Here is a 23,831-nt window from a genome sequence, read left to right on the forward strand (position 1 = left end):
AAAATGGCAGAGCCAAAAATACAAGCTAGAACTCTGATGGTCCAAAAACTAGTTTGTACTCCTTCCTTTCCCTTGAGATTTAAATATATTAGAGCTTCCCTACATAAATACCAAATTGATGGAATAATTATGCTAGTTAAGAGGAAAATTACCACTGAAAAGTGTGCCTGCACACCAGTATATTGGTAGCATGTTGCTGTCATTTGACCAAAGAACTTCAGAAGGTGAACATTTGGTCAGGGTTTTGTCTAATTCAAGTTCATGGTAGTTGCTCAAATTCTCTGTGATAAAATCTGATTTTTCACTAATAATAACAAAAACAACTTCTACTGAGTAAGAAATTGGTTTAGAAATACAATGAACAAATTTAAATCCCTTGCAATAATATTTCAAAAGCAGAAATCATTATGTTCTTAATAATGCCTATAAATCCTTCTATGGACACTCATCCTGAAAAAAAAAAAAAAAAAAAAAAAGATTCTTAAGCTGTTTCTTTTTTCTCCCCTAAAGTCTTTAGTAGGTCACAGATCAACTTGGATATAAAAGGTACCAGCTAGCATATATTCTATAAAGTAACAAACAAAACAAAGAAACCTCACATCATCTTGGGTAAAACACTGCATGTGTTTATTGAAAATTTTCAAGAGAAAGAAGGAAAATACATGTTTTTATTGTTAACAAGCAGCTGACATCAAAAGTACAAAATGTTGTAACATTTTGTTAATCAAAAATTTGTCTAGCTTGAAAAACATATATCATTTTTTAATAAATATTAACATGGAAAATTGGTATTTTTTAAAGAAATAGCATGTGTCCTTGAAAACCATATTAAAATATGTTACCATTCATAAGTTGAAAGTGATAGCCACAGAATTACTCATTCCTTTGTGTGTTGTCAAGGTGTTTCTGTATTTAAATTGATGTACATTATAATTTCTTACTTTTAGGATCAAAATAAAGATTTTGGTAAGCTCCTCAGCAACATAACAATTTCAAATATAATGTAGACAAAATAGTATTTTATTTTACAAAAAGTTTACTTTTTCAGATGACATCTTTCTCTCAACAATTTAACAAACACAAAATCATGTTTATGCAATCTACATGCAATTTTAGTAAGAAAAAGCATCCTTCGCATATAAGATGAAGACAAAAACATGGATTTCCTCTATGCTTTTAAGTTAGCTAAAATATCCGTACTGTAGAATTATGTCAGTAAACTACTAGTTTTGCCAGTTTTCATCTACTTTTCATTCATTTAGTAGTATTTTGATTCAGATAGCTACATGAAGACAGAGAAACTGGAAAGTGTTAGTTTTTGTTGATATCTTTGTCTATGTAAGAATATTTATTAACACAGTAAGGTTGATCAGGAATGAAGGGGAAAAGATGAAACAGCATTGCTAGTGAAATTGTACGTATCAACCACATCTCTGCTAAAGAATATGTATGAAATTTAAAAGTTGGTGTGACTTAGATTTTGTAGGACAAAGTGACACAGACTGGTTCTAAATTATTCCAAAACCTTTGAACATAGTGTTCCTTTACAGAAATTATTAACAATATGGTTCTTAAAAAAAAAAAAAAAAAAAAAAAAAAAGAAAAAATTAAAAAACAAAAAGCCAGATTGCCTTCATAGGCTCCTAGAGCAGGCAGATAAATGATAAACATAATTAATGGCAGGTTCTAGTTCCCGAGAAGAGCTAAGTACCATTACAATAATAAATAAATAAATAAAATCAGCTTGTTTTGCTATCATTTTTGTTATTTTAAACAGTGGTTCATCAATGCATTTTTCTTTTATTTTCATGATGTATATCAAAATTAAGAAAGAATTTTCCATCTATAGCTCTTTCTACTTTGCAAGAATTCAGACATAAGATACAAAATAAAGTCATTAAAATTCTTAATTCTCTATACTACTTCAAGTTTTCCTTAAATATTACAGACAATACAGAAATATGCTGAAGAAATCCAAAATATATGAATGTAAATGGCAATTTCCTTATTTCTATTCCATCAGAAAGATTAAGTATTTTGGCTAATTTGGGAACAAAATTGTTCATGACTCAAATGTTCAAAGCCAAAACATTTAAATTAAATTCTAAGCTCATCTTAAACTTGATTTCTATGTTATTTAAAATAACTTCTGAATCAAAATACTTATCCAGCATTTATGAATACACTTCAGATAGTGCAGTACTATTCCTGGACATTTTAAGTACATCTTTGATGATGTAAAGCTCAAGATGTAAGAGTAACAACAGGTCAAAGAGAACAGTATTGCAATGTCTCAACAAAATGCTCGTCAGAGGAAGATATTTTTGTCAGAATTACAAAGCAGAAGAATAAATGTCAGATCTGTGGGGTGAACATCGACAACCGAAGGAGTCTGTCATCAGCAGACAGTTTTCATTTCTACAGCTTACACTGTAGCCCCACCTAAAAAAAATGAAGATTGAACACTCATCATTTCTGCTATGGATATCCTTTGCCAGTTCTACATCAGCTGCTTTCCATGCCCTTTTTGCCCCCATCCCTTTGAGACATCAAGGGGGAACCCTGTACCCGTAGAGAAGTATGGGCAGCCTTTCCCTTTCCTCCATTTCACACCCCTTTTCAGAGGGCAGGTGGGTCACTGATTGCCTCATCATGCCTCAGTTACACCCCAGCTACAGAAACAGAGGGAAAAAAAGTGACAGGACCCTCAGGGCACAAACAGGCCTCAATGGCCCTGACCAGCCTCCCTCAGTTCTTGCTGTGGCTAAGGACGTCCCTCTTGGATCCATGTGAATGTCCTCTGTGTAACACTGTCCAGGAGTACCCAGCCCCTCCACAGCTCCCTGTGGCATCTCTAGCAGCCCTCAGTCTAGCAAATCTTTTCTGGATGAGGCCTTCTAAGCACCAGGGATATACTGGATCTGCCAGAAATGCCTATGGAACTTGTCTGTGCACATCCTGCATTCATGTCCTAAAAATCTGGGGGACTTTTTAATATGTGATAAATATGTCTTAGCTGTTAGTCCCATTATGGAAAAGAGAACTAAAATTAGAAATTTAAATTGACCTATAATGCAGCTAAGTGGGGCTGTTCCCAAAAAGGATGTTCACAGGGCAGCCTGGGCCATAGCCTGACCAGCAGGGTGTCACCACACTGTACATAGCAAAGGTGAGCAGAGTGGGGTGGTGATGACAAACATGTCCTATGGGCAATCCATTGATCCTCAGGGGGAAGCAAGGCAACCAGCCAAGCCCAAGGCCAAGATGAGAAACCCAAGAGCAATCCAGGACTAGGGCTGGGGCAGACACACTGCAGATGTAGACCGGGACAGGACAGAAAACCCAGGTCTGAGCTGAAATGGGGGCCCTGGCCAGAGGGGCTATGGTGATGTCCCAGGTGAGGCTGATCTGGGCGACTGAGGCTGGTCTGTAGGCTCAGGGTCACAACAGTCAGTCACCTCTGTGGCTGCAAAGACTTCACATTTCACAATTCCTTTGAGTCCTTTCAGCATGCTGTGGCTTCCTATACTTGTCCTTGATGAGCCATGTTAATTACCAACATCTCTTACAGACCACTGAGACTGTGTAGACTTTCAAATGCCCTCATCATTGACCTATCTCTGTTCTGACTGATTTATTTATTTATTTATTTAGTAAAATTCCTGTCTACCTCAGTGTTAAATGAACCCAGAAATTGGGAAAAGTTTTGTCTTACCACGTGGTTTGAAACAAAGTTTGTTGTTCTTGTAAGCTGTGTAGGCAGCTATTGATCCAACAACTAATATCACAAAAGCAGAAATTATAGGAGAAGTAACTCCAGCTATTAATCCTGAATCTGTAGAAAATGAGAGAAAAAAAAAATAAAATCAGAGGCACTGAAATAGCATGACTTAAGCATATTCCCCACTAAGATGTGTTTTTGCAAAACTTTGAGAATTGTTCAGTGAAAACATTGGAAATCTATTAAGTAGAATTAAACAGAAGACTGGAAATTATGTTACATGACAGCTAGTATGAAAACAGTGTCACACAGATCATTTAGTATATTTACTAATAAGGCTAACATTTTCCTACTTTTTATGGTGAACTGAAACAAATTGTAGAATACATTATTTACTATACCTGTGTTTCCACCGTGATTGAAATGATGCTCTTCTTCTCCTGGAATAGAGGGTGAAGTTTCATTAAGAAATGTCTTTCATCATGTTTGAGAACAAAGTATATGCTCAGCAAAGTGCGATTTCATGCAGCGTGAAATTGGGAAGCTAGTGTGGGACTCTGTGAGAGAGGAGCTCTGATTCTAATCCTGACTCGCACTGGTGTTGGTAGGAGGATTAACCTCCCCTCCTCCTGCCACTTCATTTCTGAAGAAGAATATTATCTGAAGAATATATATAAAAAAAGGGTAATCCTTAGCTGTCTACATCAGGCTGATTTAAAGGAAATAGAAGGCTAGTACTGTACTCTCATTATCCTCTACTGCCAGACAATCAAATGATTTATGTCAAGATATAGATGTGGTGCATTTACTTTCAGTTCTCAGCAGAAGCCCCGTGCTTTGGGACTATCCAAGCTGAATTTGAAGGGATTAATCTTGCAAGGTGCTGCCTTAGCCCTGTAAGGCATTTAGGGATTTGTTTCAAAAGATCTAGAGCTTCGTGCTCAAAGCTGTGGTTCGTGGAGAAAGGTGGCTAATCTAAATAAAAGTAGCAGAGTCTTGTGCTACACTATTGGTGACAAACAGATTTCTGCTAAAGCAAAACCAGACAGCTCTTAATTATAAATATTAGGAAAAAAACTACAATGAGAATTGGTAAATAAATACTACCTGCGATGTGCGGTGGTAAGGGCTTCCCATCAACGAGATCCAAGTCATTAAAACCTCCTGCAAGATAAAAATTAGGATTTCTATTGGAAAAATAACTGAACAGTGGTAACCCCTTCAGCTCCCTTGGCCGGTCGTTTTCTACTGTTCTAGGGAAAGGTGAGGGACCTTTGAAATCCCATCTGCTACATGGCAGTGGGTCAGGTGCCTTGCACAACTAGTCACCCATTCAAATTCACCCAGAAGCTGGATAATGAAGACTGTTGCTGGCTGCCCATTCTGAGCATGAAGACATGCATGTTTGTAAAAAAGTGCTGTATTTAAGAACCCAAAGTGTGGACTCAAATCCCAGCAGCTCCTGCAGTGGGAAGTCAGTGGGTCCCTTCTAGGCAAGACTCAGGAAGGGCACGTCCACAGCTCACCACCACAATCATACCAGTAGTAAATATGGGGTACATGGTAGTAGTTAGGATTGATGTACCACTTCCATTGTATTTAGAGGTTGTCTGGGACTACATCCAAAAGCAACATAGGCTTAAATCCATCTCCCCAGTCCCACCAGTTGTATGCCCCAGAGCCATTTCACATCCATATCTCAGCATGGATTTGTACGTAGGCTTATGTACTCCATGTCGACAGATGTCAGTTGAACCTTAGCATGGTTCAGTGTGTACATATTCATAATGAAAGGATAAACAAGGTAAGTATTAGTCTCCTGCCACTTAGGATTCAACATCCTACAGTTGGGGCAGGCAGAAAAGCTTTATGGGGCCATCACAAAAGCTCAGAAAATCTTTCCAAACACTGGGTCAGGAGCAGTGATAAAAAAAGGAAAATATACGGAAGGGATGATAAAAATTATGTATAATGAAAAAATAAGAAAGTAATCTATTCGACACATCTGCTCCAAACAGTTCAGTGGTAGATTTTCTTAGGAGAAAATATTCTTACCAGAACTACTGTGGCTTCCTGGTCGTGGTGGAAGAGGTGGGTATAAAGGTTGTCTTGGGATTTCACCTGTTGATAGTAAATAGTTAGGCGATTGAACAAGAAGAACTGAGAGCTGTAAATGAAGAGTCTAATAACCTGGGATTTTGTACCTATTGCTCATTTGTCCCCTGGGGAATTTGGAAAAGGACCTTGTCACTAGTTAAAACATTTCAAGGCCTGTATTAAAGATAATTAGCTACTAAATCTAATTAGAAAATGGAAAGGAAAATTTTCAAAACTGAAACGAGAGAAGAACTCGAAAAATGTTCAATGAAAATATTTCATGTATTTCTGGCATGTCCTAACATTAATCAGTGCTGACAGCTGGAAAGAACGGTATGCTACTGTAGGTGTCAGCGGTGCAGTTACACATAGCCAAGAGAGCAGCCGGTGTTCTGGGCTGGGTGGGAGGCAACAGGTTTTCTCTGTGTCCTCAGCAGGTATTACTAAGAACACTACATTACATTAGTTCATCTAAAACATGATGAATTCAACGAACGCATGATGAAATATCTGCTCTTAAGCAGTGCAAAATGTACTCAGATTTCAGCTATTTCTTAGGTCTTTGTGCTGGCATTTAGTCTTAATTCCTGCCAAAGTTATGGGCAGAGATGCGCTGGACAGAGAGGCATTTGATTAGCAGTAGCAGTTTCCAAATTGCACACAAAGAGCTGGTGCAATGAAATCTGACTCAAACAGGATGCCCAGGGCTGTTCCTCTGCATACACAGAGTAGGCCCCCACTTGCTGTCCCTTTTCCAACCAGGTCAGTAGCATGTTTAACTGCTCACATAGTCAGGCAGCAAATTTGCATCTGGTAAATCAAAGCTAGGTCACAGAAATAAATAACATTTTCCCTCCCTCTCCTTAAATCTTTCTTTCACCTACAATGCATGGCAGATGCACTTTTATCATGTTTTCTCCTTGTCTAGATACTAAACATAATGCTTCTGTTTGTGAGTAACTTTTATGTTCTGAGTCAGAAAATTATTTAGAGATATGTTCAGCTTTCAGCATGAATTTAGCCTATGGCAGCCAATGGATTCTAGGCACATTCTTAAAGCTTTTCTGAATCAGACTTTACCTAATGAATTCTATTTAATAGAAGAGACTTATCCTATTCCAGAACCCTGTGTACCGACCTAAGACTCAACACCAAAGGGAAAGCTACCAATCCCATTATTCCTTCTATTATGATGCTGCAGTTATTCAGTCTTCCTTAAGCACAAGATATTAGTAGCTATTAGATATTTTACATATTCTCTCATAGCTTCTAAGAAAATAATGTCTTAACAGCTATTGATAGAGGTATATATTAATCCCATTATACCACGTATGAATGTCAATTTAAAACATGAACTGAAAATGGACCAAAGAAATATAAACCAAGGAAATGGGAAGGCGGCTACTACTGAAGATGTTTTAGTCATTCATAAGTAATTTAATCAGCATATTAAAACAATCCTCTCACAAAGATAGTCAGTAAAAACTTGCAGGAATGGAACACTTGCTTTGAGCAGGAAGAAGCAACAGCATAAAAATGGGACTTATCAACAAAATTAGCTTCAGCTCTATAAAGTGCAGACTAACATGTCATTCAGCACAGGTATAAAATGCCAGAGGAGAATCTGGAAGTGGGAAAGAACAATGTAAAAGGTATGATTCTCTAAGACTGAAATACCTGTATATCCATCAGTGCTCATCTGTAAAACACTTCTTCCTTCATTTCTGATTTGTGGTCAGCAGAGCTAAAACAAGCTCACAGCTCTCTCCCCACTGTTACCTCTGATTTCTAAAATTCAGCAGATTCCCTTCTGGAAGTTGAAGGAACTGCTGGCATTATCTGCTGCTGTCTTCAACCTTCTGCCTCCCACCCTGGTCCCTCATGGCTGACTGGGCAGTATGGCCACTCCCTAGCCATGGCTGTGGTGGGCTGGCATGGTGATGTGAAGCACAGCTGACTTCTGTCCATACAAATTGGACAGCCAGCAAGCTCCTATAGCTGGCAATTGGACACAGCCCATCCTACTGTCCCCACTCTTTTTGTACAAATTAGGCAGACTTCAGAAAAAGAGTAACAAAAACAAAAACAAACAAACAAAAATCTGAGAAAATAAAGTACTCACCTCCACCAAAAGCATCTCCTAAATGCAGATCATTGTCTAAAAATGAAAGGGAAGAATATGTAGAGAATTAAGTAACACAGTTCTTGGGGGAAGAGAAATGTTAGCTTTTAACAGAAAATGTAAAACTATTTTTGACAAGGAACTGTTTTTCAGGTCATACCCACAAATTCAAATAAGATATTCCACTTTTCTTGAAAAACTTTACAGAATTTAATATTTGCCAACAAAATAATAGACAAATTATGTCATACTTTCCACTCAAAATACAAAGGATTTGTTCCTATATAATAAATCTTATACTGGAATCAAGATCGGTATGTCTTTAGTATATGTGCAAGATACATAAATAAAATCAGTTAGATTAAAATATTAAAATATTAAAATGTATCTGATTATTTTATTTTATATTAAAAAATCACACAACATATTTATTGATGTCTGTGTCTGTAGTTAAAACTTGTACGTGCATGCTTGGCTTCGGTGTAATTTGTTTGTCTATGCACCTGTCTAAGGTTGAGCAACAATCTGTTTTTCTTTGGCTGAACTATAAAAGTTTTAAAATGTTCTTAAATGTCTGCATAGGCACATCATGCAAAGAATAAGCAGACTGTTACCATTCCCCAGCACTGTGCATGTGTCTCACAGTACCTGGAATGGAATTTTCCATTAAACAAACAATTTGTCAATGAGCTGCATAAGATGCACAAGCAAGAGGAATTCCATTTCCAATGTTCAGGTGTGGATATGAATATGTGGGTGATATTTTAGGGTGTGTTTGGAATGACAGTGACCCCTCAAAGGTCACTAACTTATAGGCAGAAATACATTACTGTCCTTCTCTTGCTCCTTGTTAATATGGAGTGATAGAAAGTATCAGAAGAAAAAGCAAAATCTACCCAAATTTTCATAATGATGCTTATTGCCACATATATATATAATAAATATATACTTTTTTCTTTATAATGCATCACGATGCACAAGTCTGCCTTCACATGTTCTTTCCATCCAGAGAGAGAAGGAAGCTGCTTTTGCACAGTGTCTAGTCTCATTATATATATATATATAACATTTTTGTAACTTCTCTGAAATGCTTTGATGTCACCAGGAAATTTGGAAGGAAAATAATCAAATTCTTGCTACATGAATAGGTTTGTTCTTGTCAAGCCAGGTGTTAATTCTGTCTGGGTCTGGCCAGCAGAGTTGCATTTCAAAAATACCTTTACGTGTCAAAGGCTAATATCGTAAGAAACAATAAATTGCAAATTGGATTCCATTTATCATCAAGATTAAGAATTCAGGTAAAATGCAGTGTTCCACTTAGGAGCCTTCATGCAGAGATTTGTTAGAGAAATATTGAGGCTTGTATGAATGAAGGATGAATGGAAATGTGTGTGTAAGCACAAGAAGAAAGAGCAGAACAAAGGGTTAAAAGAACAGACTATAAAAGTCACCATTCCCTGCAGTAAAATTGAGGAATGTGTTGTTTCTGTGAAAACCAGCAAGCCTGAGCTCCAATAAAGCAACAGCAGAGATAACTTGTCAGCAGGAGAAAAGCAGAAGGGCACTCTAAAGCCAAAGGTTGCAGCTTATCAGCCATAGCGTTACTTTTCCTGTTAGCCCACCCAAAAAGCAGACTAGAGACAGAGTCTGTATACCGTAAACAACCAAAAGTAGACAGTGGACAGCAATCCGGCCTAAGGTTCAGGGAGTTGGAAGTAAGCAAGATTATGAAGTAAATGACCTTTCCATAATAGCTGGTGATTCCTGCAGAGTATGAAAGATCTGCCTATAAGCTAGCTTGGCATTTCTTATTGAGAAGAACCACAGAGACAGGATAAGGGCTCAGTAGTTGCTGTACCTTGTCCCACGTTGCACATGATGCTCACCAGACTACTGGAGTACACACATCTTGGTGCTCCCAAGAATGTGGGTTTGAGTTTATGACAATCAAATTAATAGCAGGATGAGTGTGAGTGGCTAAAATCAATGTATGTAGAGATTTTAAAAACACACTTCACCATTCCTTTCCACTGAATTTTGTTACACTAGTTGGAAGCTACCCACAGGAGTGCTTCTACTCAGACAGAGGTTCTTGTCTGGGAAGTGATGTGTGGAGGATATGGCCTGTACCACGCTCTGCCAAAATTGTCATCTCTGCCAGATTCACTTCTCTATGATACTGGCTGAACGAGACGCAGAGGAAACCCCAAAGTTAAAATGAATCATCAGGCAGATGTTAGGATATACTTTTGTATCATCCCTGTGCATGTTTCCAAATCCAGTAATTTACTTTGGCACTTTTTTCTTATTAGTTTTAATTACTTTTAAACTCCCTGAAATTCTCTTTAGTGTCAGGAAAGATTCCAAAATGGTCTGGAAAATATGGAGTTCTTCATTTGCAAGAATTAGCAAAGCTGATTCAGGTAGGGCAATCCTCCCGCTGCTGTCTCTCTAACAGATTTAGCAGTCCCTAAATATTCGATTTCTCTCACCTGACTGGGGCAGTATCACCATAGATATTGACTTCTGACTTGACCTCCTTATTTTACCTTTAAGGTAACTCTGAGGAAACTCTGAAGACTCTGAAGACTTCCAGGTCTTCAAGTAACATACTTAAAATGTCTATGTTAGGCTAACAACTAATCCACATTTAGGATTACGTGAACTGTTCCTAGACTTGATGATTTCTCTCCACTGACTTTAAAGGAAGCCAGGACAGCTAGTGAAGTAGAGAACAGTACTTCACAGTACAGCAACAGATTATTCTAGTCTAGGTCAAACAAAGATTTTCTTTGCAAAAGCAAGTGGGAAGGAAGAGTGCAACCATTGCAGGATTTAGTAGGTAGCATATTCACAAAACACTGCCCTCTTTGTTCACATCATGTGGAACATGTAACTACTTTCAAGTACCTAAAACTTAGTGAATATTTATCCAAGAAAAGACTGAAGGTTGTTGTGTAGGCTTACATTATCCAGCATTTCCCGATTCAAACATTTTGCTTGATAGTCAGAAATTTCCTTAAGTGTAATTTAGGTGTAAAATATCAATGTTGTCATAAAATGTTCTGTTATAAATATGCATGTGTTTTTATCATTGTTTGGCATTGGGGTTTTTCAACAGCAACAGGTATTCATTGAAAGTCATAATTTGTCATCCTCAAAATTACAGCTAAAACCTTTCAGTCCTCTCTGATCTTCCCAGTTTTCTTCCTTTCTGACATGGGTCATTGTAGCAATCAATACTAGATAATACTCAACTCTGTTATTAAGCATTATGAACATTTGTGCTAAAAGAAGAGATAACGCAAAAAAGTAGAACAATTACCCATTTTTAGCTACAGTTACTCATTTTTATACTCCCCAGGATGTCAATCCTGGCTGTATAAGTATTGAGGATCTTCAGGAAATAAAATGTTATCTGTGGCCAATCATGCTTTAAAGCCTTACTGGAAGTAGTAAAGACATGTAATTGGTAATTGTCAAAAAAGTACTTACTTTATATACAGAAGACAGCTACTATTCACACAAATGATCCCAGCTATGGCATATTAGTAAATATAATCAAAAATATCATGGGAGACAATTTCTACATAACATAAATCGGTAATGACCCATTCATTGCCTGTGTTACTCACTCAGCAGAGGCCGTGTTGGTCTTCTGATCACTGTAGGCTTCCTGGTAATAATGTCATCTGTGGGACCCAGTGACATAACAACAACAACAAAAAATCTTAAAATTGTTCAACTTATCAAAAAAAATTATCTACAGATCTAGAGAGCTGCATTCAATATATCTTTATGCATCATGGCAGAAACTAAAAAGGAAGGAATATAATTCCAAAGCCATAATCATTTTGTTTTAAAGAAAATTTTAATTTCATGACTAAAACATTGATTTGTTTAAAACAAACAAAAGCAACCAGAAAACAAAACAAAACAAAACAAAAAAAGAGCATTTTCCAGTTGTATGTAAGTTAAAAACCTAGTACTACCCTGACCTGTAGACTTTTAACTTAAGTACTAGCTACTTCATGTTCCAGTTCTCAACAAAAAGAGAACAGACTTAAGATTTATATTTAGATCTAAATGCCATAGGAAAATAAGGATAGCAGATTTACCTACCCGGGTGATCGAGAGCATCAGCTAAATCAAAGTCACGTTGACCTAGAAGGAAGCAGAGAAGATCAGCAGGCAGGCATCCAAGACCTCTGAGGGCTCCAAACAAAGCCAGAACACTGCTCAAAGACAAAAGGAAAATCCATCCAAACAAGAGCTGGTGTAGAGCAAGCTGTCAGCCACTGTCCCTGCCCCAGGCAGCCCTGAATGGCCATGCTCAGCCAAAGCTGTGAAGCTCAGAAGCTCAGTTTTAGAGATCAGCTTTCCTGGCATGCCTGACTTGAGACTGTTTGTCACCTGAGACAACTTTTTTTTTTTTTTTTTTTTTTTTCCCTGTAACATGTGCCAGCAGTAACATATAAAGATGTGTTTACCTAATTTAGTTTCCACTATACCTTAGAAAAATAGGAAAAGGGAGAAGATAACCCTTTGTGTTCTGTCTTAGGTGACAGTGCATGAAATGTCACAGCAGGAAAAGTATCCTGCCCTTCAAAGTTAGCAGGTAAATAAAACTGGAAAATATTCAATATATATAAAGCAGAGCATACAACTTTGAACTGAACAAACCCAGGTATTCACCCTAGATTTCCATTGCACTCTTTAAAGTCTGCCACTGTCCTTTTAATATACAGCTTTTGTGGCTTACCTCTTTGCAGAGAAAGTATCTGTTAGTCCTCATGTGGACTGAAACTCCATTGTTCCTGAGTTTGCATGCCAAATTGAAGCTCAGCATGCATGAGTACATGGAAAGCCACCGTGCGCTATGGCTTTCCTAAGCAGGCGTGCTTTACCGTGTCTGTCAAGCAAGTCTCTTGATCTGCATCTGTTTTTTAGCCTACCTAGCCCTCGACTAAAGTGTTTTTTCTTGGTAGGTCTCGAATGCCTCACAGCAAGAAAAGTGTTGTTCAAGCAGGGAAACTGAGGAGCAGACGGAGGCTGTCACAGACACCCCAGAGCAGCAGCACTCAGTGTCAGTCGCTGCTCTGCAGTTGCTGGTAGGCTGCATGGCGTTCCCCACATTAATTACTGCTCTTCAGTAACAGCTCTTGTCTGTGTCAAAGAGCTCCTGGAAAGATTAATTATCAGCGATAAAACACTGTGTGATCCTCAAATAGAAAGCAGCTTGGGAGTATAAGGTGAAACCATTTTGATTCCCATGAGGATTTTAACGTAAGACTGTGAACTTAATTATAGCTAGTGTCTGACGGAAGAGAGAAAATGAGGCTGGAATGCTAAATAGCGAGTGGCCTCTGTAACAAAACCGTCTCCATAAAACAATATGACAAACCCGTGTTTGAAAAGGAAAAGCAGATAACAGCGTAAGGCTATCCCGCTAATGTTATTAGGGTACCATTTTCTGTCTTATCACTTGAGCTGGTTGCAGAGTATCCCCTTCCCCTGCCCTGGCCTCTCAGCCAACCTAGCTGCCTGGGCCCTTAAATGGATAACACCCTAATGCCCCGACAGGTTCTTATTTTTATATGAATTCATTAATGCATAAATATATCAAGTGGCTTCCTCAGATGACATTTCCTGATGGGGTCCTGAGGCACAACCACCCCTTGCTGGCCCCGGGCCTGCCCATGGGCTGTCACAGCCATGCCACTGCCCTGCCCCTGCCATGGGACCCGCAGGCCGAGGGGCAGGCCCTGCACACAGGCCAACATCCACGCTTAACCTCAGCCTGGCCACGTCACCCCAGTCCTGCCATCCCTAGTGCATCCTGCTTGTAAGACATACATGTTCAAATTACGGTGTTCATTTTTTTTATGAAGCTTTTTTTTTCAGTGCCAGCAATAAGAGTTCAGTTTGTGTGTCCTTTGATTTTACCCTCTGGACAAAACTTCCTTCATAATCAGCATCCTGAGAGCTGAAGGAGGCTCTATGATCTGAGCCCTGCTGCAGGGGAATGCCAACAGGGCTCAAACCACTTCTCATCAGAGTGAGTCATCAGAAATACTTTTGGAAGCCCAAAGAGCTGTTGGCCAAACCAGCTCCTTTGTTACAGATCCTGACACGCAGGAACTAAGGATATAGAAAGCAGCTGCTGAGGTCCTAATGCTGTAAGGAGAACTTGACAAAATCATCTTCTGAACGAAGGCTACGGGAAACTTCTGGGTATAATATTCCTTGAAGTTAAGAGAATGAAAGAAAAATAAAGAATGGAGGTCTCAAACCAAAAGAGATGCTGGAATTAAGACAAGAGGATGCAGATGCTTCCAGCTGCATGAGAACCGAAGCAAAACAGCAGACTGAAACAGTTACTGGCATCTGCCCTTCTCCTGGAGAATAACTAGGTTTCCCTGTTGTATGTGTGCTCCAAAAAGGTGGGAGAAGACCAGAGGTGTTGTTCTGAGATGGCAAGGAAGACATAGAAGACAGAATTTAAGAGAAGAAAAGAAGCCTGAGAATCTCCTGCAGAAATTATTCAGATTAATTTTTTAATTATTTCTGATGATAAATCAAATTATAAAAAGAAACAGACACTAACACAGAATGACTGGGAGTAAGAAAGGAATCTACGCTGAAGTCTCTCTAGCTATGTAAATATAAGGCTTGACAGATGGGCAGTACGTGGACATCTGTGTAGCATAGTAAATGATATTCCAATAAACTGAAAAAATTGCTTGGACTTCCATCCTGGCTTCCTCCAATAATGACATGAAATGGCCGCAAGGAGAAAAATTTTGTGGAGCAGAATTTTAAGTGCTTATTACCATTTCTGAGGCTGCACCTAGACGTTTTAAGAATCTAATTTTGGAGGATAACAGATGGTTAAATAGCTGAACAGCCCAGATTTCATCCACAAAATGGTGGGTCTAAAAACAAAAACACATTAGAGACTTGGAGAATATTTAGCTCAATAGGAACTGCAGTCACTTCAGGGAACTCTGAAGATAAATGGCATCGGAAATTAATTAGACAAGCTTCTTCACAGAACAAACAGGCCAAAAGAAATTTGTTTTTCACCTATAAAAATGGCCTTTTTGGACCAGCTTCCATGATGGAAACAGCTGGAAATTTACTGATGAAAATGAAAGAAATTTCAGTAGGGAGAAATCATTTTTATTCCTTTGGATTTTATATATATATATATATTATTTTTAATGTAGATGAAGTTATGAAAAAAAAATAGTTATGCAGGATGTGCTATTTCAGAATTATCTCTGTTATTACTGCTTTGGACTAATATGCTATTTCTTGGCATCATTTCAAGCCTTTCTTCTGGAGTATCCCTGTTCATACTGAGAAATAAAATTATTGTAATATTGTTTTTTGTTGGGTGGTTCACAATTATTCTTGACGTATTATTTTAAAAAATGCTTATACACTCCTGCTTGACACCACTGAACAGTCGTTATCTGCAAATGAGGAAATGCCAAGCTAAGAAAGCAAAACTTCCAGATGGATATACAATTTGTATTGAGAAAGGGATGTTTTAATCATGTTTATATGAGCTGCTCAAACACAATAAACTATACTAACAGCAGGACTTTTGCTGGCACTTTCAGGCTTATTTGCAATGTAATTCCCTCATCTCTATCAAACATATAGAGCTGTGCCAGCAGAATTTTCAAGTGTAGACATGGCTTAAATTGCTGCCACTACACTTCCCTGTGACAGCCACGCAGGCGAGAATGGACTCCATAAAGGCAAGCATCAAAACACTATCACCCAAACTGCAGTTACTACATTTATTTTTACAGGCATGATTCTTTCAGGCAGGCCACTTGCTTTCACTAGTGCCCATACTTTCTGCTAATCTTTTTAGTAAAATGTGTGGAAGGCTGGTGATATAAAATCACTGTCAGTCCACTTGCTCTACTCTAGAGGTTGTTATGATTGCTTTTTGCCACAGAGATAGCAAGGCAGCTTTTACTAAGTTCCCTTGGATATATGGCACATCTTGCTAAAGCAACATGGAGCTCAGGTCACCTTAGCCCACCAAGGCAGTCACTCCCTTGCAAGATCATGTCCTCAGGCAGACACACACTTAATATTCATTAACTTTTGCCCATATTAGTTTTTTGAAAGTGTGATCCAAGTAACTAAATTCCAGCCGGCAGCATCTTTTGCCTATGACTGAATTTATAACCTAAATATTAAAGAGATCCATTGCCCTTCAGCTGTGTAACTGATTGATTTCAAGAGTCAGAGTTCCCACAGATTGAGACTATACATGGAGTAAGGCCAGGTTCTTGCAGGTCAATGTTACCTGTCAGACACTATGACTCCAGTCAGAATTTTTCTGTCAAAAGCCTACCATGGCATCACTCTGCAATTCTGAAACTCAGTAAGAAGGCTGAGTCCTGCATTGCATCCATATGAACAAAGCTCATGGCCATTAAAATGACACGCATTTAACCAAGACAGCATAAATGTTAAATGACAGTCAGGTTATGGGTCAAATGAAAAGAACTTATCAGGCATTTAATACATAATCTAGTAATAAAAATGAATCTTACATACATGAGAAAATGTGTTTATATGTGCATATGCGTCTGTATGGACATACATCTTTAATGTGCATATATATGTTAGATAAATTCTTTTTCTCATGGAGATGATTAAATTAATGGGCTTTCAGTGCATTGATAGCAGTCATAAGAATGGGATAAGATTAACTGTGTTACAAATAAACTAGAAAGAAAAAAAAAACTAGTTATGAGCTAGCTAGAAAGAGAAAATAAGTTAATTTCACATTATTTAAAAAACAAAGAAAAAAGGTTTCTTCAACATAATTAAATAAGAATTGTTCTGCAAATACAATGAGCTTAAAAGATTATGAAGCTGGCAGAGACTGAGGAAGAAATGAATGACTCACAAGTGAGAAAAAAATATCTGAAGAGGAACAATATGTTATCTAACTCACTCATGGGACTTATGTTCTGTTTAGCAGAAATGGTAAGTTATTCCTTGTACGGATCATTTCTGATTATTATACAATCATGATACATATTTTCCCCGTAATGAGAAAACAGTATGTATTCTCCCAAGTCTGTGGTTCAGAACATCCCCATTTACTGGTCCAACTTTACTCAGGAAGTAATTAGGTTTGTTTAAAGGAAATTACTCATATAAGAAAAGTTGTGGAAGAATGTAAAGGTTTACGCCTCAGAGTGGACACTTAGGACAAAATCTCAGTGAGTTAGTACTGTTTCTTTGATGTAGCACTCTCATGATCCATATTTCCTGATGACGTTAGTGTAGCTTTTCTTTTCCACCATGGCCCTTTCATTCTACAAACAGTGATTGCGATTTCAGCCCCTTGATGGCATGGTGGAAAATGAGCGTGCTTTAAAATCTGTAATTTAGATCCAAGTTCCAGTCTATAAACCACAACATATGGACCTGATTATTGGTTTCATGTGTTTTGCTAGGCCACTTCTGTTTATGTTTTGAATTCAAGGGAAATTAAAAGTCTCTCTCACTTATTCATACAAAAACACATTTAAATAATTACCAGCAAATAAGATATATTAATAAAGCAAGACTGGCAGTACTCCTTTAGGTCTGGGCAGCATGGTCTCATCAAACACTAAAGAATAACATCTATTTTTATAGTGTTTACTTTGCTGTGGACAAATAGCAGCTGTTCAAAGGTAGCTACTGTTCTTCATGATGTGATGCACCCTGCATACATAAAATCTAATATATATATATATATAATTTTCTGTATTTTGCTTGAGAGTGAGTGCAGAAGAAGCTGGTTTGTCCTGTAAAATTACAGGCAGAGCAAAGGATTTGGTATCTCTAAAGAAGCAGCACCATATGCCTCTGCATCTTATGGAAGCAGAACATGGAAACTGAGATCTTCAGCCTTGTGTCACAGGGAAGTGGAGCCTATGTCATGGCACGGGCTGTTCAGCCAAAGCATCTTGCTGTACATGCATGGTTCTTGAAGCTGCCAGCCCATTTCAGCCATTTGTTTCAAGTGTTAACCACAGTCACGTTACGTGAGAGCTGCTCAAGGAGGTGGTCGCAGAGAGAGGCCTATATGAGTGTTCCTACTGAAATGCTGTGGTGTGGCACAAGCAACTGCTGTGTTTGGCTCTCAGGGTGACAAGGCACTGCCTGAGCACCCCCTGGCTAATCCTCACTCTCCCTCAGTGGTAGTTTAGAGACAACATGGGGTGCTGAAGATAATGCAGGAAGTCAGGGAGACGCCAGGATTTGTTTCTTCTGTTGCTTGCAAAGTGCCTTCTCATCCCACCTCTACCACCAGGGCAGTACTAGAGTTCATGTACTACCTTTAGATCTTCATCAGGCCGGATGGGCGGCACAAATCTTGGTAGTGTTATTCCATAACCGACAACAAACGAAATTACTTTTTTTTTTTTTTTAATAAAAAAATTCTATTGTGTAGCTAATCCTGTGTTCCTGAAGTCACAGTACTCCATCTGCATATGGGTCCCAGGGGGTTACTAACACTGCCAAGTCAAAGTGGGTGGCCTGGGTGCCTCATACACATTCTCTGCTTGCGCTTTCAAGATGCAAGACAGCAAAGAAATTAGGCCTACAACCTCTCTATTTCATGCCATTAACAATGTGTTTTCTTTAAAACAACAGGGTTGAAAAGAGTTGCTGGAGGTCAGCAAGCAGGTCTGTCCAGCAACAAAGTGTCTGCTGAGTCTCAAGAGCCACCCTTCCTCTCATTTGGTCTACATGAGAGAAACAATTAAAATCCCTTCACAGATGTGAAGGAGCCACTGGAATGCACAGAGAAGCCTCTGTGAATGACCCTGGGCAAACAGTGATGGGGCATTAGTTGGCATCTGAACTTCAAAAGCAGGGGAATTGGGAGAGGATCTGGCAAGGAAGAGCCCTTCAGAGGGAATAGAGGCCAAGACTCCCGGCATGCAGAACACTCCGCAAACCTGGGCTGGATTTGTAAGAGAAGGGCCAGCCTTCTCTTTGGTATCACCATGCTCAAGGAATGAGCTGGTCTGTACAATCTTTGGGAATGGAAATATCTGACTCGTATCTCAATTTCTGCCTCTTGCAGATGCCAACCTGCAAGGAGCAGTCACAGTTTTGCTCCAACATAGATAGTGATCTGAGGAGCTGGGGGGCAGGTTGTGGCTGCTAACTCAGGGCTGTGTGAGGAGTGTATGCCTGGCTCCTCCACTGCTGTAAGGCCTCGGACACAAGAAGGGACTTCGCTTTATTTTGTCTGCTAATCTTAGTGCACACTCTGGCTGTTGTTTTCATTTAATCTGGAGCATCGTTGCTCCATATTTTTTAATAGATTCCTCAGGAATTCCAAAATCCATTGATGTCAAACAAAGCATACACAGCAGATGTTGGATCATTATATTTTCACAGCTCATTCAAGTTATTTCTTTCAATTAGGATGGCCTACCTGGCTTCATGAGATATTGTATTACAGAGCAGATTTTAGATAGTATTTTCCTTTAACAAACATGGATCTTAGCCCCCACATGGAAAAGAAGGAAGATTCTAAAGTTAAAAGCAAAGATCAAAACAATCTGGAGGCGCACTTTTACTGATTTTTGATCCTGAAAGAATTATGACATTTATTAATTTATTGCTCTCAGTGGGATGGAAGAGCATTGGCAGTTGTTGCAAATGAGGGAAAACTACAGCCTGAAAACAGGCAGTTTGGGTACTTCTATCAGGCCTGCAAAGTGGCAGCAGTGTTTGAAAAGTGAACCAGAGAAGCTGAGTAAACACGGTAATTGTTAGCTCTTCCTGAGTGTTGGCATTGTGACAGCTCTGCTGATATTAGTATTTCAAACACTTCAGGTATGCTATCTATCAAACTGCAGTTACACCCTGGGATGGCAGCGCTGACATGCCTACAGAGGATAGAAGCTCTGCTATTGGGAGTGAAATAGTTTTGGTACTCAGCAACAAGGGAATTCATTGTCTGGTATATCCCCATGGTGCCATGAGCACCTCAGCACGTACACAGGGACCTCACGCAGTGATGGTCGGAACAGGAGCTTGATGGAACAGAAGAAGATAAATAGGACTGCGTTTTGCATCTCTCCCATGCTTTCTTTTAACTCCAGTGAAAACTACATTATTCATAAAATTAAGTCATATAGTATCTGAAATCCAAACAGGTCTGTAATTTTCTCCCTGCAAAGTGCTTGTGTAATTATCACAATTAGTTTTGATTCAAAAACCTTAGTAAACCTTAGCTGGATAGTGGTACATTGTTTACTGGCTAGCAAAAATTGCTGTTCCCTTTACCTACATAGCGCACAATATCCAATGGAGCAAACTTAACTTGTCTTAAACATCATCAGCCTTTATGCTGTCTTTATTACTAATGATGTGGCCTATCAGTTGGTCTTACAGAACATGGATACATGGATTGTACCTATACTAGGAACCCAAGGAGCATTTCGGAGCAGTCAGGTCTGAGCAAGAGTCTCAGTTTCATGCAGGAGGGAGACCTCAGTTTGGACTGCCTCTCCCTGACATGTACACACACAGTGAAAACTAAAGTGTATTGCCCAAATGGGACCTTCAGTATATCTCAAAGAAGTCCACCGTCTCAGTTACCGGGGGACTAGGTCCTAAGCTGTGTCTTTCTATGCCCTAAGTGGGATGTGTAAACACAGCTGAAGCTGAATTACCACAGGCCAGCTGAGCCATAGTAACTGACCTGTGACATGAGCGTGAACTTCAGTGAAAGATGTTTCTGTGAAGTTTCTTTCATTTGGGTTGGGCTAAAAGCAACTCAGGCAATTAGCTGTTGCAGCTCAGCTTTTGTGGGAGAACTCATGTAACCTGCCTAAGCTTGAAAATAACAAAACACAAAAGAGCTTGAGTAAAAGCGTTGAAGAAGATTGTGGTAAGCATGCAAGTTTCTAAACTATATCAGGTCTCACTTTTCTTGAGCACTCTGGTCCCTGGTTATGCCATGTTTCTGCATCAAACCAGTCCAGCCAACTACCTGAATACAGTCTGACAAAAAGGAAACTCTGGATCATAAGGGGAGTGATATGATCTGGCCTGGCCATAGTGGCATGGCAGTTTCTAGGGGCTCCCACAGATGGTTTACAGTTTAGATCCGAATGAAGGCTGCACGTATATGCACCCATTTGTGTGAATCATACCATAGACTTTCCTACCATAAGGACGTAGACCAGCTTTTCACTAGCATGCCCAAGATTTTCCTCATGTAATGTCTTGACTGGGACTGAGAGATGGTTCATGTAAATGTCCAGTGGAACATGGTAAAAACTTTGATGATAAAATTCAGTTGCTGTAGCAATAGACTTAAAATAATTCATTTTGCTTTTCAAAAGTGGATGACATAGTTTCCACAGGCTTGATACTGTGCCCAAAGCCCTCAGCAGCTTGTAGCAATGACTTCTTCCCCAAAGCAGGGCCTGAACTGTCTCTAAATTAGCACATGTGTAAAGTAAGAACGGTTAGCCTGACTGTCCTTGTAATTAACATGACGCAGTATATGGAAATTGACTTGCACATGCTCAGATTATTTAAACAGAAATATTCAGCATGAGACCTCTCCAGAACAAGAAAGACTGCATGCCAGCAATGAGAGACAGTGTGAATCATTGCTGTTCACAACACACTGTGGGGCAGGCCATCACTGTCCTGCTGCTCTGATGTTTCTGTGACACATTACTTGCAGAAAACCTCCAAGTAATTCCTCATTTAGAAAAAAAAAATGTATATATATATATATATTAAGTCTGTGGAAACAACCACTGAATTTTATCATCAAAGTATTCACTGTGTTTTCAGGGACATTTACAGGAACCATTTCTAATTAAAGGCAAGGTTCTTCCCACTGCTCATCATTGCAAGATCTCCCAGGGACTCCGTTTAAAACCAGGCTGGTAGGAGGAAGAGCAACAGCAGCGATTTTATAACTAGTGCTCAATGATTGGCTTCTTCCTGCAGTCAAACGCTGTTCTAAAAGTATTTGCAATAGTAGTCATATATGACAAAGGAACTGTTACTAGTACACTGCATGGCAGATGCACACAAGGACAATCCTATTTGTTTTGAGATCAAAACGAATTTTTACAGAATGTTTTGCTAAAAGAAAATTACTTTAGAATTCAAAACAAACACTCAGTTCAAAAGGATTACATTTTCCCCAACTGCTATTCATTCTTCAAAATATATGTACAAAATGTATTTAGTTCTGCATTAGTCCTGCGTATAAAGAAATATGCATGCTTTTGTCTGAATTTTATATATTCAAGAATATGTTGGCTAAGGTTAATAAAACTACAGCAGTATTAAAGTCTGAATACCTTAAACTGCAGCAGCATTTTTTTTTACAATATACCCAATGTATTCCAAAATATCAACAACCAAGGAAAGCTCTAAAAACATGAAGTAAGCGTTTGACTGTGGACCTTTTTGGAAAAATTTTACAGCTTCCATTAGAAAAAATATATACTCAAGTTCAAGCTTCTGGATAATTTTAGAACAACACTATAGAGAATAAGAAATGATAGTAAACAAACTCCGATCAGCATGATCATAGATCATCAAAAATGAAACTGCAGAAGTACTTACCTAAAAATTCTTGAACGCTTTTCATGAAACAGAAGCAACAATCCTAGTGATTATTTCTAAATAAACAAGTGTAGTTGTTGAGGGGCTGGGGTTTAGCTTTCTGTTGCTGTTTTGTTTTTCATTTTTAATAACCACACCCTAGAAATAAGTCAAGGCAAAGGTCACTTACCTCTTACGTGGACTAGAAGAAAGCCAAGGCACAAGAGAAGGATTCTTCTGAATTTCCCCATGGTCTTCTATGTAGTGCTCTGATTGCACTGATTACTTTTTCCAGGCGATACCGATAGATGTTGGCAATGCAAAGCTTTGAGGGGACGCTTTTAATCAGGGGCTCTGTCCAACAAGATCCCTCACCATCCCACTCAAGCACTGCAGAACAAAGAGACGTCCCTAAAAAACAAGTCTGGTGCAGGACAGGTAACAAAAGCAGATGGCCCCACTACGGCAAAGCCATGAGCAGCACCGTAGGTGCCACCTGCCCTCTAAGAAACGCATTTATCGCCCAGGTGGCGAAGGCGGAGAGCAGGGGAGCCAGTGAGAAGGGAGCCAGCATGCGCTTACTCCACCCGCTCCCCTGAGGGAAGGCCAACCTGTTTGACATCCTCGCCTTCCAAGTGGGGTGTGGTGCCATAGGCACTAAAATTACCTGGGAGAGGAGGCAGGCCTGCTCTGGAGAGTGCTCAAACAGCCTCTCAGATACACTTTGTCTGCAAAGCGCTGCTTCCCTGCTCAGATTTTGGCTGAGTGGGACCTGCTGCTGAAGTCCTGTCAGAGCCCAAATCACTGACCAGCGCTGCCAAGGTAGGGACGGGGAGGCCAAGGATCTGCTCTGTGGGACTTGGGAATTCTCTGCAGAGGCATAACAACAACTAAAAAAAATAGATTATAAACTTAACATGTGATGTCAGCCTGATGACCTGAAGCATGCTCAGCTCCAAGGTAGATGCTTTTATTCACAAGGTACATATTATCTGTCTTTTTTTTTTTTTTTTTCTTTTTTCCATTGATCTAAATATATATTTTAAATGCAAAATATCCATGCACATCCTGCATGGAGAGTGACCTCGAACAGTGCTACGCCACAGTCTGACCATGAGAACAAAAAGCTTTGGAAAAAGAAATTGTGTATACTTCCATTAACATATATTAAAATGACAGTTAATCACACATATTAAAATGCAGTTTTGTCATAGTCTTTATGTAGCAAATGTATGCCAGTTCATTTGTCTGCTGAACTGAATT

General features: G+C 39.1%; 1 protein-coding gene across 1 annotated transcript; it reads right to left on the reverse strand.

The window, feature by feature from the left end:
- Nucleotides 1–2,425: 2,425 nt before the first annotated feature.
- Nucleotides 2,426–22,819, reverse strand: XG (Xg glycoprotein (Xg blood group)). Its single transcript, XM_032199206.1, has 9 exons — nt 22,759–22,819; nt 12,063–12,104; nt 11,576–11,632; nt 7,941–7,976; nt 5,777–5,842; nt 4,829–4,885; nt 4,123–4,161; nt 3,716–3,835; nt 2,426–2,442 (listed from the first exon to the last, which is right to left on the reverse strand). Exons 1-9 carry the CDS (start codon nt 22,817–22,819, stop codon nt 2,426–2,428), a joined length of 495 nt encoding a protein of 164 aa, XP_032055097.1.
- Nucleotides 22,820–23,831: the final 1,012 nt, after the last annotated feature.

Source organism: Aythya fuligula, chromosome 1 (assembly GCF_009819795.1).
Source record: "Aythya fuligula isolate bAytFul2 chromosome 1, bAytFul2.pri, whole genome shotgun sequence".
Classification (NCBI taxonomy): Eukaryota; Metazoa; Chordata; class Aves; order Anseriformes; family Anatidae; genus Aythya; species Aythya fuligula.